General features: G+C 37.3%; 1 protein-coding gene across 1 annotated transcript in view; it reads right to left on the reverse strand.

Annotated features, from left to right (window-relative positions):
* ADGB (androglobin) overlaps nt 1–17,375 on the reverse strand; it is a 213,365-nt gene that overhangs the window by 3,844 nt on the left and 192,146 nt on the right. The window contains exons 28-30 of the mRNA XM_023729236.1: nt 9,395–9,564; nt 4,733–4,909; nt 3,859–3,961 (exon numbers count right to left, since the gene is read on the reverse strand). Of these exons, the coding sequence (XP_023585004.1) occupies nt 3,859–3,961; nt 4,733–4,909; nt 9,395–9,564 (450 nt within the window). The remainder of the gene's footprint in view (nt 1–3,858; nt 3,962–4,732; nt 4,910–9,394; nt 9,565–17,375) is intronic.

Genomic DNA, 17,375 nt, shown 5'->3' on the forward strand with positions numbered 1-17,375 from the left:
TCCATTTATCTTGATGTTGCTTATTGGTCCAGTTGTGAGGATTTTTGTTTTCTTTATGTTGAGGTGTAATCCATACTGAAGGCTGTGGTCTTTGATCCTCATTAGGAAGTGCTTCAAGTCCTCTTCACTTTCAGCAAGCAAGGTTGTGTCATCTGTATAATACAGGTTGTTAATGAGTCTTGTCTTCCTCCAATCCTGATGTCCTGTTCTTCTTTATATAGTCCAGTTTCTCACATTATTTGCTCAGCATACAGATTGAATAGATATGGTGAAAGGATACAACCCTGACACACACCTTTCCTGATTTTAAACCACGTAGTATCCCTTTGCTCTGCTCAGACGACTGCCTCTTGATCTATGTACAGGTTCCTCATGAGTACAATTAAGTATTCTGGAATTCCCATTCTTTACAATATTATCCATAATTTGTTATGATCCACACGATCGAATGCCTTTGCATAGTAAATAAAACACAGGTAAATATCTTTCTGGTATTCTCTGCTTTCAGCTTGGATCCATTTGACATTAGCAACGATATCCTTCATTCCATGCCCTCTTCTGAATCTGGCTTGAATTTCTGGCAGTTCCCTGTCGATATACTGCTGCAGCTGCTTTTCAATGTTCTTTAGCAAAATTTTACTTGTGTGTGATATTAATGACATTGTTTGATAATTTCCACATTCTGTTGGACCATCTTTCTTGGGAATAGGCATAAATATGGATCTCTTCCAGTCAGTTGGCCAGGTAGCTGTCTTGCAAATTTCTTGGCATAGATGAGTGAGTACCTCCAGCACTGCATCCTTTTGCTTAAACATCTCAATTGGTATTCTGTCAATTCCTGGAGCCTTGTTTTTCGCCAGTGCTTTCAGTGCAGCTTGGACTTCTTCCTTCAGTACTATCAAATCTTGATCATATGCTACCTCCTGAAATGGTTGAATGTCAACCAATTCTTTTTAGTATAGTGACTCTGTGTATTCTTTCCATCCTTTTTTGATGCTTCCTGCGTCATTTAACATTTTCACCGTAGAATCCTTCACTATTGCAACTTGAGGCTTGAATTTTTTCTTCAGTCTTTTCAGTTTGAGAAATACAGAGTGTGTTCTTCCCTTTTGGTTTTCTATCTCCAGCTCTTTGCACATGTCATTATAATATTTTACTTTGTCTTCTTGAGCCACCCTTTGAAATCTTCAGTTCTTTGATGTCATCATTTCTTCCTTTTGCCTTAGCTACTCGATGTTCAAAAGCAAGTGTCAGAGTCTCTTCTGACATCCGTTTGGTCTTTTCTTTCTTTCCTATCTTTTTAATGACCTCTTGCTTTCTTCATGTATGATGTCCTTGATGTCATTCCACAACTCATCTGGTCTTCAGTCATTAGAGTTTAATAAGTCAAATCTATTCTTGAGATGGTCTCTAAATTCAGGTGGGGTATACTCAAGGTTGTACTTTGGCTCTCATGGGTTTCTTCTAATTTTCTTCAGTTTCGACTTGAATTTGCATATGAGCAATTGCTGGTCTGTTCTGCAGTTGGCCCCTGGCCTTGTTCTGATGATATTAAGCTTTTCCATTGTCTCCTTCCACAGATGTAGTCAATTTGATTCCTGTGTATTCCATCTGGCGAGGTCCACTTGTATAGTCGCCATTTATGTTGGTTAAAAAAACGTATTTGTAATGAAGAAGTTGTTGGTCTTGCAAATTTTCATCATGCAATCTCCAGAATCATTTCTATCACCAAGGCCATATTTTGCAACTACTGATCCTTCTTCTTTGTTTCCAACTTTCACATTTCAGTCACCAGTAATTGTCAATGCATCTTGATTGCATGTTCGATCACACACTGTAGAAGTTGGTAAAAATCTTCAATTTCTTCCTCTTTGGCCTTAGTGGTTGGTGTGTAAATTTAAATAATAGTTGTATTAACTGGTTTTCCTTGTAGGTGTATGGATATTATTATGGATATTATCCTGTCACTGTCAGCGTTGTACTTCAGGATAGATCTTGAAATGTTCTTTTTGACGATGAATGCAATGCCATTCCTCTTCAACTTGTCATTCCCAGCATAGCAGACCATATGATTGTCTGATTCAAAATGGCCAATACCAGTCCATTTCAGCTCACTAATACCTAGGATGTTGATATTTACACGTTCCACTTCATTTTGGATGGTTTCCAATTTTCCTAGATTCATACTTTGTACATTCCACGTTCTGATTATTAATGGATATTTGCAGCTGTTTCTTCTCATTTTGAGTTATGCCACATCAGCAAACGAAGTCCTGAAAGCTTGACTCCATCCACGTCATTAAGGTTGACTCTACTTTGAGGAGGCAGCTCTTCTCCAGTTGTATGTTGGCTGCCTTCCGACCTGAGGTGCTCATCTTCCAGCAGTCTACCAGATAATGTTCTGCTGCTATTCATAAGGTTTTCACCGGCTAACTCTTTTCAGAAGTAAGCCGCCAGGTCCTTCTTCGTAGTCTGTCTTAGTTGGGAAGCTCAACTGAAACCTGTCAGTCACGGGTGACCCTGCTGGTAATTGAATACCGGTGGCACTGCTTCCAGCTTTGGGAGTTAGACACATTCAAATCCTATTGTCACTTTTAGATGTATGACTTAGGAAGAATAAGATAACCACTCTGATATTTGGTCTCCTCATTTGGAAAATGGGAATAGTAATGTCTACCTCAGAGTTGCTATGGGTTTGAATGAGAGAATAAACACAAACTTCTTAGCAGTGTCCAACTCAGGATGAGGTTTGTATTTGCTTTTCCTATTGTTTGTTAAATGGCTTATGAATTATGCCACAATAATACAACAATTATTGAATTACATTCCTAAAAATGTGAAAATGGAAAAGCATGATTTACCAGTGTGGGCAACCCAGTGCAGTGCTCTATGGAGGCAGCTAGGTGCTCATGAGAAGACACAGGCCACAGAGACCTCTCTCTGAATGCTGGCTTTGTCTCCTGGCATCTTGTGGACTTAGCACGTCACTGAGGCTCTCTGAGCCTGTGTCCTTGTTGGCAAACTGGAAAAATATTATATATATATGTCTCAGTGGGTTGATGTATTAAATTTATAAAACACAGGGCTGGCCCCAGGGTAATTAATAAAAGTAGCTGGCTTTACTACTATTCCACTTATGGTTACTGTTTTCAGAAAGGTGTCAGATTTATAGTAGTAGGCCTGCCTTCAAGTTCACTTACTGTTACTTTCTACCTAGGTTGCACCCTCATTTTTGGCTTTATCTTTTCTTCAATTAGGAGAAATAATATCTACTTAGGAGGAAAAGGAGCCCTGTTGGCACAGTGGTTAAGAGCTACGGCTGCTAACCAAGAGGTGGGCAGTTCGAATCCACCAGCTGCTCCTCGGAAACCCTATAGGGCAGTTCTACTCTGTCCTATAGGGTCACTATGAGTCAAAATCGACTTGGTGGCAACGGATTTGTTTTTTTTTTGTTTTAGGAGGAAAAAGACAGATGTAGGAATTAAATCAGAAAATATCAGTGAAAGTGCTTTGATAATGAAGCACTGTTTATAGTGTTGGAGCCCTGGTGGCACAGTTGTTAAGAGCTTGGCTGCTAACCAAAAGGTCAGCAGTTCAAATCCACCAGCTGCTTCCTAGAAACCCTATGGGGCAGTTCTACTCTGTCCTACTGGGTCGCTATGAGTTGGGATCGACTCAATGGCAATGGTTTTGGTTTATAGTGTTATCTGAAATTGCTCAATTTTTTTTACAATCCTGTAAGAAAATAGACTCTGAAATGTTTCCTTTTATCAAGAGTGACTTCTTGACTGTCTTTTAAAACTTGCAAAAGAAGGAACAGCTCTGTGCTCTGTGGCAGCTGGGGCAGGGCTCACTAACCTTCTTCCACTGGTTTAACTTGACCTTCACCCACTGGGCCACCCTCAGCATCAGTCGTTTTCTTAAGGAACCGGCTGAGGTAATGCAAACGAGCCTGAGAAGCCTAAAGAACAAATATTATCAGCATTTTATGCTCTTTGAAAATAACAAACAGTATAGGCAACAACATGTTAATAGTAGTCAAAAGGAACAGAAAAATGTGAATTGAATAGGGCATCTGAGCCAGGCCAGCCCTTATTAATGAGCAAATATACTCAAATACTGAACCATCAATGATTTTGATGAAGCCATTTTTGAGAAATAATGAAGTAGCAATCCTAAAACAAATACTTTGGGCATGCTATGTTCGATTCAATTGCTCCTGAACCTTTTTCATCTGCCCCAATAATCCTGAATTGGAACATGGAAACTTAAAACATAACATATTTCACCACGGCGGAGGTTCTTAAAGAAAGTAAGAGGGAAAGAAGAGAAGGAAGCATATATTCCACAAGGGGGCAGCACATGATCTTATTTATCTACGACTGCTCAAAGAACATGAACACAAATATTAAACATTTCTGTGCATGCTTACTTGGGGATGTTAACAGCAGATGCGGACACAGCCAGGAATGTGTGAAAGAAGGCGTTAACCCATGGTTTGGACTTGTAAGTGGTATCACTATGTGCTTTGCTTTTGTAAGTCTTTTGAGTACGAGGAGGCCAACATCCACAATGTATTTACACGTGGTCCTAACATTTAGTTAGTAAATCTCTGATAAACTTCCAGATTGAGAAGGGAAAGACTATGTGGTTTCTACAACATGGCCTTTCCTTCAAAAAGCGCCTACGGATGGACGGTTAAAGAAAGGACAGCCTTTCAAACTCAGGCTACCTTGATTGCTCTTCCTGGCTCAGTTATCTCCCAGGCTTGTTTCATGGCTCGGATTTCATCGGCTCGCTCTGTATCTTTTTTCACTTCAAGTAAGTCGGCTTCGCTGTGTTCAGTGACCAACCTCAAAACCCAGTAGGGTTTATTTGGGTCGTCTTGTTGAGAATGAGCAGCAGGCATCTGATGAAATAAAATGAAAACGTTTAGGTCAGATGCTTTCTTTCTTTCAAAACGGTCTAGATTTTACCCTATGACCCATAATTTCAATCTTAGGTACTTATCCAAAAGAAAGAAAGAACATATATATATATATACACACACACACAAAGACATGTATAAGAATATGCATTGCAGCCTCATCAATAATAGGAACAATTGAATACAAAATAAGTGTCCATCAACTGATGGAGAAGCGAATGATAAAATGGTCATATGATTGAATACTACTTAACAATAAAATAGTAAACTACTGAGGTACGCCCTGGAGTGGTTGGACTCACAGATATTATAGAGGTAGAGATTTGGGCACAAAAGAGTTTATCTTATAAAGTTCATTTGTATGAAATTCCAGAACAGGCAAAACTAATCTATAGTGATAGAGAGCAGATAGTGGTTGCCTGGAGGCGAGTGTGGGATGAGAGAATCGACTGCAAACAAGAATTGAGGGAAATTCTGAGACCATGGAAATGTTCTATAATCTAGACCTTGTGAGAGGTGTGGTTTATGTGGTGAATGTATTTGTCGACACTGAGTTGTACAATTGAGACTTTTACATTCCACTTTATGCAAATAAGGAGCCTTAGCGGCACAGTGGTTAAGCGCTTGGCTGCTAACCTAAAGGTCAGGTGCTCAGAGGTAGAAAGATGTGGCAATTTACTTCCATAAAGATTACAGCCTTGTAACCCTATAAGGCAGTTCTACTCTGTCCTATATAGAGTCTGTGAGGTGGAATCGACTTGACAGCAATGGGTTACAGGTCTGCAAATACTAAATAAAGTTGGAAACAAAAAGAATTCTAAATTGTACTTATACCCATTCATAGACTCTTTTTAGAAAAATAAGAGCAGGAACAGTAACAGATCATTATTTCCAGGTCTGGATATACTTAGTATATACTCATTATCCCTCTTCTGGACAATAGGTGGGAGAAGATTGAAATAAGGCTTCAAAATTTCTACCTGGGTTAGGCTTATATGTAGCAATCTTGTAGGAAAAGAGGTTTGAACTTACATGGTTACACAGCAGTTATCCAAGATTGAGACAATGTCAGGTATCCATGTTAAATAATGGAGTTGGGGGAAGACACTGCCACTTAATAAAGATTTCACAGTTAGTTTGGTTTTAGTGTTACCAAAAAGATGTCCTTGCTTTCTACAATATTGTTGCTGTTGTTAGGTGCCTTCAAGTCAGTTCCGACTCATAGCAACCCTACATAAAACAGAAAGAAACACAGCCCAGTCCTGTGCCATCCTCACAATCATTGCTGTGTTTAAGCCCATTGTTGCAGCCCTACGTCAATCCATCTCATTGAGGGTCTTTATCTTTTTTGCTGACCCCCCTACTTTACCAAGCATGATGTCCTTCTCCAGGGACTGGTCCTTCCTAACAACATGGCCAAAGTATGTGAGACGAACTCTCACCAACCTCACTTCTAACAAGCATTCTGGCTGTACTTCTTCCAAGACAGATTTGTTCATTCTTCTGGCAGCCTGTGGTATATTCAGTATTCTTCGCCAACACTATAATTCAAAGGCATCAATTCTTCTTCAGTCTTCCTTATTCATTGTCCAGCTTTCACATGCCTATGAGGCGACAGAAAGTACCATGGCTTGGGTCAGGCGGACTTTAGTTCTCAAAGTGACATCTTTGCTTTTTAACACTTTGTTGTTATTGTTAGGCATCTTTGAGTCAGTTCCGACTCATAGCAACCCTATGTACAGAAGAACAAAACACTGCCCGGTCCTCCACCATCCTCACAATTGTTATGCTTGAGCTCATTTTTGCAGCCACAGTGTCAATCCATCTCACTGAGGTTTCTTCCTCTTTTTCTTTTTTTTATTTGTTTCTATTTAATTGTATTTTAGATGAAGGTTTACAGAACAAATAGTTTAGCATTAAACAGTACACATATTGTTTTATGACAATAGGTCTTCCTCTTTTTCGCTGACCCTCTACTTTACCAAGCATGATGTGCTTCTCCAGGGACTGGTCCCTCCTAATAACATGTCCAAAGTATGTGAGATGAAGTTTTGCCATCCTTGCTTCTAAGGAGCATTCTGGCTGTACTTCTTCCAAGACAGATTTGTTCATCCTTCTGGCAGTCCATGGTATAGTCAACATTCTTCACCAACACTATAATTCAAAGGCATTAATTCTTCTTCAGTCTTCTTTATTCATTGTCCAGCTTTTGCATCATATGAGACGATTGAAAACACCATGGCTTAGGTCAGGCACACCTTAGTCCTTAAAGTGACATCTTTGCTTTTTTTAACACTTTAAAGAGGTCTTTTGTAGCAGACTTGCTCAATGCAATACATCATTTGATTTCTTGACTGCTGCTTTCATGGGCATTGACTGTGGATCCAAGTAAAATGAAATCCTTGCCAACGTCAATCCTTTCTCCATTTACCACGGTATTGCTTCTTGGTCCAATTGTGAGGATTTTTGTTTCTTTATGTTAAAGTGTAATCCATACTGAAGGCTGTAGTCTTTGTAGCTGTTATTGTTAGCTGCCATCAAGTTGGTCTCTGACTCATGGTGACCTCATGTATTACACAGCAGAACTGCTCCATAGGATTTTCTTGGCTATTATCTTTACAGAAGCAATTCACCACTAGGCCTTCCATGGAGAAGCTGAGCAGGTTCGAACCACCAACCTCTAGTTTAGAAACCTATCACAAATCGCTTGTGCCACCCAGACTTATTCCCAACTAATATTCTGATGAGAACTGAAATCTCACAATTAGAAATTCTTTTATTTCTTTTTAAAACACAGTACATTAGCTTTTGCCTATCTTTTAAAATTCTTGATAAATGAGTTCATCAGAAACTTCTCTGGGATCAAGTTCTGATCAGGGAAGGGAGCACTCTAAAGGTATTAAGGGAGGGTCAAGTGTCTCTTAGGAAGTTCTAGATTGGGTAGAGTTTATTTAATTCATAAGGTTTCCAAGGGAAAAGGCCAGCTAAGAAACAAAATCATGGAATGTAAATGGACACGTTTTTCCATTATAGGGGTATGGGAAAACCAAGTCATCATCTCTTCTCCCAATTTGTTAGTATTCCTTTGTTGTCTATTTTACTAGCGGTACCAAGATACTATTCAGTTAATCAAGCTGGGAATCTGGGAGATATCCTTTGTTCTTTCTTATTCCCTGCTGCCTACTTTGGAGTATAATTGCATCTCCCTTTTTTTTTTTTTCCTAGATAGTTCTTTACTGTTTCCTTCTTACCTTCTTTTGACATCTTCCTTGTACAGCTTATACTCTCTTACCTGGACTACTGCAGTACTTTCTTGAATAGTTTCCCCATCTCTAGTCTTGTCCCCTTTAAATCCATATCAGGTTGATCTACCTGAAATGTAAATCTGATTATGTCAATATGCTTCTTAAAACCCTCCTACTGTTCCTATGCACTGATCACAAATGGAATTCCCGGAGTGGAGTAAATGGATAAGCATTCGACTAACTGAAAGGTTGGTGGAATCTACCCAGAGGCACCTTGGAAGAAAAGCCTGATGACCTGCTTCCGAAAAGTCACAGCCTTGAAAATCCTATGGAATGCAGTTTTACTCTTCAATATGTGGGGTCATCGCCATGAGTCGCAGTTGACTCAAGAGATGGCATCTGGTTTGGTTTTTGGAATAACAAATAGTAAGAAGATTTTGTCCTCTTAGGTACTTTGTTTTGAGTGCAGTGCTTTTAGATAATTTGAGTTTGAATATCTTTGGGTCTGTGCTTGCACTCTTCAGATTTTCACTCATATTCTCTTCCTTCCCCATAATCACTGGGATAACTTAACTTGCCCTGAAGGAGTTAGGAATCATTACCTCTGGACTGTAGATAAAGCCCCAATCTTCTAATGGGGCTTATAAGGTCCTCCTCCATCTGAACTTTACTTACCCCTCAAGCCTCATCTCTTGTACTTCAATGTTTCAAAAACCCAGACCGAATTGGCTTTTGCCTCAGTATGTTTTGCTCATGCTGTTTTCTCCTTCTGGAATGCATTTTTCTCCACCTATCTCTTCTAAGCCCTTCACCTAGATAACTCTCATTCATCCCATGAGGTTCAGTTCAAGACAGTAATCCTCCTAGTACAGGCTGGATTAGGTGAGTACTCTTTCTGCATATACAACCTGTAACATTAAAACTGTTTACCTTCAGTCTCCTCCATTAGACTGTGAATCCTTTGACTGTATTAATCTAAAAAATCTGAGTCCCAAGAACAGTGTCATACATAGTAAATATTTAGTTAATATTTTTTGATACTGAACAGAATTAACTGTTTAGGGGAAGATCTTGGGAGAAGGTGTCCATGGAATGTCCTCAAGGCATCTAGGTGGTTGCTGCAATCAGGAGATGGGAATTTGTCTCAGGAGAGAGGGTCAAATAGGGAACCAATGAACCTAATTTTAGTAAGTGACTCCAATAAGTTAAGTACTACACTCACCTGGAGCTCAAACCGAGGTGCTTGTTTTTCTTTGGCTGTCTTGTCTTTCTCAGAAGACTTTTCTTTGCCTTTCCTTGTTTTGGAAGTCCCTGAAGACTTTTGTCCCTCGCTAATAGTATGGGAATCCGGGCTTCCCAAGGTAATTGATTCCTCATGTTTCTCTGCATGAGCTAGAGGGACAAAATGAAAACCAGTAAGTCATGACATGAGAATAAAATAATTTCTTGTGGGGACAAGGGAAGCAGGTCAGGGAAGAATGCTTAGATTTCTTTCTTTTTCATCTCTTTTCATTTCTTTCCTTTCTAAATAAGCAAATAGACTCTTCAATGGCTCTGTTTTTTAAAAAAATGAGATACAATTCATATACCACAAAATTCACCATTTTAAAGTGTACACATCAATGGTTTTTAGCATATTCACAAAGTTGTGTAACCATCGCCACTATCTAATTTGTTTCAAATCTGGATGCCTTGTATTTCAGTTTCTTACCTATTTGCCCTGGCTAGTACCTCCAGTACAGTATTAAATAGAAGCAGCGAGAGTGACCATCCTTGTCTTATTCTGGATCTTAGCAGAAAAGCTTCAGCCTTTCGCCATTAACTATGATGCTAATTGTGAGATTTTTGTAGATGCTCTTTATCACTTCTATTTCTAATCTGTTGAGTGCTTTCATCATGAGAGTGTGTTGGATTTTGTGAAATACTTTTTCTGTACCTATTGAGATAATTGTATGTGTTTTTTCTTTATTCTATTAATGTGATGTATTACAATAAATGATTTAAAAAATTTTTTTATTGTACTTTAGGTGAAGGCTTACAGAACAAATAGTTCCTCATTAAACAGTCAATACACATATTGTTTTATGACATTGGTTAACAACCCCATGACATGTCAACACTTTCCCTTCTCGACCTTGGAAGACCTTTTCTTTTTATTTTGGTGAAAATATACATAGTCAAAGATACACCATTTCAAAAATTTCTACATCTACAATTCAGTGACATTGACTACGTTCTTCCAGTTGTGCTGCTATTCTCACTATCCTTTTCTAAATTATTCCATCACCAACAATAAATGATTTTTGTATGTTAAACCAACCTTGCATTACTAGGATAAATTCTACTTGGTCATGGTGTGTAATCCTTTTTATAAGCTCTGGTTTTGGTTTGCTACTATTTTGTTGAGGATTTTTTTGCATATATATTTGGGAAGGATATTGTTCTGTTGTGTTCTTTCCTTGTGATAAATTTTTCTGATTCTGCTTATCAGGGTAATATTGGCCTTACAGAATGAGTTTGGGAATGTTCCCACCTCTTCTATTATTCAGAATAGTTAGTGAAGGATTGGTGTTAGTTCTTTAAACTTTCAGTAGAATTAATCAGTGAAGCCATCTGGTCCTGAACTTTTCTTTGTGCAAAGTTTGTTGATTAGTAATTTAATCTCTTTACTTGGTATAGATCTACTGAATTTTTTAATTTCTTTTTGAGTAAGTTTTAGTAATTTGCATCATTCTATTAATTTTTCCATTTCATCTAGGTCATCTAATTTGTTGGCATGCAATTGTTCATAGTATCTAGCTTCTGGACTGCCAGAAGAATGAACAAATCCATCTTGGAGGAACTACAGCCAGAATGCTCCTTAAAAACGAGGATGGTGAGACTTCATTTCACTTACTTTGGACATGTTATCAGGAAAAACCAATTTCTAGAGAAGGGCATCATACCTGGTAAAGCAGAAGGTCAGCGAAAACGAGGGAAACCCTCTATGAGATGAATTAACACGGTGGCTGACACAATGGACTCAAACATGCCAGCAATCATGAAGATGGCACAGGACCAGGCAACATTTCGCTTTGTTATACATAAGGTTGTCATGAGTTGGAGCCGACTCCAAGGCAAGTAACAACAATTCACCCCATTAGCCAAGTAAAACAGTAATTGTAAATAATCCAATCTCATTGATAAGTTGATGCCCCGTTATTAGCTACTTTCAAACTGGAGACAGATCACCCTGAAAAGCTTCAGAGGGACTTTGAGCACCATCATTTTATGAGACGCAGTGGCCTGAACTTCTCCTTTGGTGCAACTTGTCCTTCTGCCAACAGTCCCTGCTGCTGAGAAGTGCTGTGCTGGGGAAAATCCTTTGGTCAAACAATTACATTACTTGGATGTGACTCTTGGCTAGCCACTGGATAGGTTAACTCTGGCAAGTTTATTACATTCTTTAAGCCCAAGTGTCCTTCTCTCTATAATGGAGATATTAATGCTGTACCCACAGGGCATAAAATAACTAGTAGAACACTTAAAATAGGATCAAACCTAGCATCATACTTCCTGGGTTTTTAAGATGCTTAACAAATGTCAGCTGAGATTGAATTGCAAGGTGCCCCATGAAGAAATCACTGATGGTTAATGAATCTAGGGGCTGATATTGACCAGGGAGAGAGGAAGCAAAATCAGTAAAATAGAGAGCTGATAGATCTCTGGGTCGAGTTGTAACAGCAGGAAAGCTGAAGTCAACCACCCAAGAATTCATATAAAGGATGTGAAAGGGTAGGACTCAAATGAAGTTTTATTTTTAACCCAAAGTTGAATTTCCTAAGAATACAGTAGATAGAAATCTTCAGTGGATTAAAAAAAAACTATAAAAATTACAAGAATGAAATTTCATTTTTAGGATTAAAATTCAGTGCTCAGATTTTTATATCCAAGGATTAAAAATTGATTGAGATTTGAACATTCACATAGTTTCTAAACTGGAATACTTGTTTAGGACAAAGTAAACATTCGTTAAGTACAATCAGACTTTGTAAATGTATACAGGAAAATTGCTTTTAATATACATATATGTCAAATAGGATTCCCCGGGTGGGGAGTGCAAATGGTTAAGTGCCAGACTACTAATCGAAAAATTGGCAGTTCAAACCACCCAGAGACATCTTGGAGGACAGGCCTGGTGATCTGTTTCTGAACGGTCACAACCTTGAAAACCCTATGGAGAAGTTCTATTCTGTATACATGGGGCCACCATGAGTCAAGGTCACCTCTATGGCAACTAACAACAACAATATGTCTAACAATGTTTGGCTTCTTCAAAGACCTTGAATTGGGTACATTATACATTCGTTGCATTGAATAACAAACAACAATACAATATTGGAATTATGCTAAGAAAATAATGTTATAATTCTGCTAATAAAATTGAACAGGACTTGCAACCAAATATTTTTGAGAACAATAAAGTTTATACAATAGATTAGAACTTCTGAATATTACAGGTCAGCAATGAAAAAATGCAACATGTTGGCAAAATAAATCTGAAATAACAACATCGATAATTATACTTGATGGAAAATGATATCACTAAGTCCTATCTGCTCAAGATTCTCCAGTTTTCTATTACAGTAAGTGCAAACAGTAAGTAAGCAATTCTTATTAATTTTAGTTATTAAAATGGACTGAAGGTGGCACTGTTGCCTCAGTTTAACCAGAGGGCATGCTTCCTAAAAATTTACAACAGAAAGATTCCAGGTTTTATATAGCTATATTTCAGGCCTTATTTTTATTGTGGGTTATAAAGAAGTGAATTTTGGAAAAAATCAAATTATTTCTCATAGATATTAACTGTTAACTTTAAATGATTAAGTGGGGTCAACATTTCCAATGACTTCAGATGTAGTATCTGAAGAAGAAAAAAAAATGACTAATTTTTTCTTAAGTATATTTATATTTTAAAGTAAGCTAATAATTGGAAGACATTAATAATTAATTTTTATAAAATATATAATATCCTTAAAGTTTGTAGGTTTTGAGTTCTATATAGTTGAAACACAGCAATAGATGTATTTTTGATTTAAAGAAGTTGATATTCTAAAAATCCACATTTATAAACATGATATTAAAGATTGATTATTCCAAATTCAAAAGGTACTTGACTTTCAAAAAGATTGTTCAACATATTCTTTCAAAAAAGGAAAAGTGTCCTAGTTCATTTTAAACACAGTTCAATTCCAATTTTCTTTGCTGTTGCTTTTTAACCAAAAATGTACTATGCAATGCAAGGTATAATTTAATTTCAGCAGCTGCTCAGTCATACATAAAATTGTCAAATGTGACGTCAAAAAGCACACATACAATTATTCCTGAAGACTTATTTTCTAGTTGGAATACATAATAATGGTAAGTCCATTTTTTGAGTGCTACCAGGTTTTAGGAACCTTACATGTGTTATCTTAAATCTTCACAACAACCTTGAAAGATATTAATTATTCTAATATACAGGTGATAAATAACTCAGGTTCTGGTAGCTGAACCTAGGATTTTTTAGCCACTATAAACCAGTTGCCGTAGAGTCGAGTCTGACTCACAGAGACCCCATGTGCAAAAGTGTAGAACTGTGCTCCATGGGGTTTTGAATGGCTGATTTTTCAAAAGTAGATCGTCAGGGCTTTCTTCCAAGGAACTGCTGGGTAAACTTGAACCTCCAACTTTTTGTTTATTGTTTCAACTGTTTGCACCACGCAAGGACTTCTTAGCCACTATACTATGCAGTGGGAATCTAGTAGACAGCACTAGTCCGTCATATTATGCAGTACTATCCTATTTAATGACTTCCCTTTTAAAAACTTAATTGGTATGATTAACTCTGTACTGTCACCCAACCTTATATATTTACATTACTCTACTTTATGACTACAATTGTGTTCATTTTGGACGTGACTTATTTTCTTTAGTTTTCTCCTAGAATTTTAAAATGTATTTATTAATATACCTAAACTTATTCAATGTGATCGTTTGCTATCGTTGTTTGTTTACTGGAAATTCTTTTATGTCGGACAACTTGAAGTTGAGAAATTTAAAAGATCTTAAGGAAAAACATAATAAAGTCCTTGAGCTTGACTACTAACCTAGAAGTTTGTGGTTCGAATCTACCTGGGGTACTACGGAAGAAAGACTTCGTGACTGCTTACACAAAGATTCAGCCAAGAAAATCCTAGGAGCAGTTCTATTCTGTAATACATGGGGTCGCCATGAGTGGGAATTTACTTGATGGCAGTGAGTTTTTTGGAAAGTAAAGTAATATAGGCAGAATCCTAAATAAAAACATTTATCAGGGATACAATAAAGATCTGAAATTGGTGCTACTATATACTATAGTTCTTTTTTTTTTTTTCCATTCAAAAACCTTTGCTGGATAATCTAGCTGTGCTATAACTAGTTGTGTGACCTTGGGCAAGTTACTTAAACTGTCTGTGCCTCAATTTCCTCATCTATCAAATGACGACAGTTGCAATACCTACCTCGTAGGTTTATCGTGAGGATTAATTGTGTCAATGCACGTGAAGTCCCTGAAAAGCATCTGACACAAATGTTAGCAGCTACTACCACCACCACCATCACTAAACCCCAAAACCAAACCCATTGCCGTCAAGTCGATTCCAACTCATAGTGACCCTACAGGACAGAGTAGAACTGCCCCATAGGGTTTCCAAGACTGCAAGTCTTTATGAGAGCAGACTGCCACATCTTTCTCCCACGGAGAAGCTGGTGGGTTCAAACCACCGACCTTTCAGTTAGCAGCTGAGCGATTTAACTACTGTGCCACCAGGGCTCCTTACCACCATTACTGCTACAGCTATATTACTTGCTAGAAAGTCTTTAAACTGCTGACTTGGCATTGTGGAAAGATCTTGAGCTTTGGAGTAACTCAGACTTAGTTAAAATTTCACCCTGCTCTTTCCTAGCTGGGTAACCTTAGACAAATAATTTACCATGTCTAAGCATCATTTTTCATCCTGTAAAATCAGGATGGTAATAACTACCCCCCAGAGTTTTTGTGAGAATTGGGAATAATGCATGAAAAGTACTCAGTAGAGTTAAGAGGTATATAATAACAGTCAAAAAAATCATAATCATAATAATTAAACTTCTAGGTTTCTCTAAAGCTTCTTTTTTGTTTACAAAACAAAAAATATTCTTTTTTTTCTGATTAAAATAGTATGTGCTCATTTAAAACTTCTGATTTATACATTTTAAACTTTATATATAACTTTGTGTTTAGATACTGAAAATATACATGAGAAAGTAAAATTACTAATAATTCCAGCACCCAGAAATAACCATTTAACATATTGGTACGTATTCCTTATACTTTTCCTGTGTGTCCCCCTTTTCCTCTCCCATTCATTCATATATTTTTGAAGAGAAGTGGTGATTTAGGGTCACCAATGCTTAATGCTCTGAAGTCCTAATGTTAATGTTAATGAATTTGTGTGAAGTAAAAGAGGGAATACATTTCTGAATCTTCCCTCTCCACCACTCCCGGACTCGAAGAAGAAGGGGCATGGCCTTGAAGAGCCAAACATGTGCATAAAGCTTTCCTATTGTTCCATTCCTCATGTTCCTGGACAGGGATCAGCCCCTCTTTGCCACACCTGATGCCTGATGGTAACGCTCTGAGCCAGGTCTGTCCTGAAAAGCCTGCTGGGTATCTTCAGAGACACATTCTCCTTCTCAACATGTCCACTTACAAGGCAAAGGTTGATTTCTCATGCTTGGTATTTGTTAAGATTTCATTATATTTACTATTTTACCCACCTCCTCCATTTCTAAGTGTCCATTTATTCTTTTTCTAAATATCTCCAATTCATATAAATTCACAGTATATATAAACATAATTCTAATTCTTGAAATAAATATCCCCAATTTATATAATTCACATTATATATGAGAAACATAATTCTAATTATTGAAGAAAATATACTCAGAAATTAAAATATATATGTATATATTTGACTAGACAGCAACACGTAAAAACTTGGCACAGTGGTACTTACGAAAATACCTCATGGGGGAGGGTGTGGTTGGCAAACAAATGCAGAAAACGTGCTTTATTTGCATAAAAATATGATACTATTTAAAATATAAATTCTCTCAAATACTTAAGACTATTTTTCTTGCACCTTTTCAGACATTAGACATTTACTCTGGAGAATTTGGAAGAAAGTAGCTCCACTTAGTATTCCAACAGCATTGTACTATGCTGTGATAACTGTCTTTGTCTGAAAAGTTTAAAACGGTTTCACAAGTATTTCCACCTTTATCATTGCCTTCTTGTAAATCTTGTTGGAACTTTATTCAGAAATAGGTTGTACTTATGAACGAGATCCTAACTGAATTCAGTAAGATTGTTTCTGTAGTTTTCATATCATGACCTATGCTGTGATTATTCTCTGTCCTGTTAATCTGGGTTTACCTTTATACTTGCTAAAAACAATATTAGCATGCCAATTTTGAGCTTATAGAGAGAGCATAACAGAATATTATAATATACAAATCGGAAGTATAAAAAGCTACAGGCAGCTCATAAAAGAGCCCACATAGGCAAAAACTGAGGGTTGATTCTCACTATCTGATCTAATAAAACCCTTGGTACCCCGTAATGTAATGTAAAATCTACAATCAATTGTCCTCAAAGAACAAAAATTAAAAAGAAAATAGCTTTGCCAAACACATACCACGCAAACAAGCACATACAAATCTATGCTGTTCCCTTATTATTTTGATATATTTTCATAATTGTGAAAATTTTACTCATAGGTCTTTAGCATAAAAGATTTAACTCAATTGGTATTAATCACATACTATGTACCTACTTCTTTCTTTGCAGAAGGGGGACACAAAACCACAAAACGATTTGTACCATCCAATATTTCAAGCAGTTTCCCACTGATTTATAGAGAAAAAGAGAAAGATTTGGAGGCACAGTATGGGCAAAGAGATCTAGATTTTCCTAGGACCACAGAGGAGGTGGAGATATGGTAATGGGTGACATGAGGGACGCTTAAAGTGAGAGACCGAGAGGAAAAGAATAAAGAGACAAAGAGAAAATGTTGGCATGCCAAGAGGAAAGTAAATAAAATTAATTCAAATTAATAGATTTTCCCCACTTATTTTCCATTAGAATTTTGGGGGTGTGGTGT

This window comes from Trichechus manatus, unplaced genomic scaffold, assembly GCF_000243295.1.
Source record: "Trichechus manatus latirostris isolate Lorelei unplaced genomic scaffold, TriManLat1.0 scaffold00002, whole genome shotgun sequence".
NCBI lineage: Eukaryota > Metazoa > Chordata > Mammalia > Sirenia > Trichechidae > Trichechus > Trichechus manatus.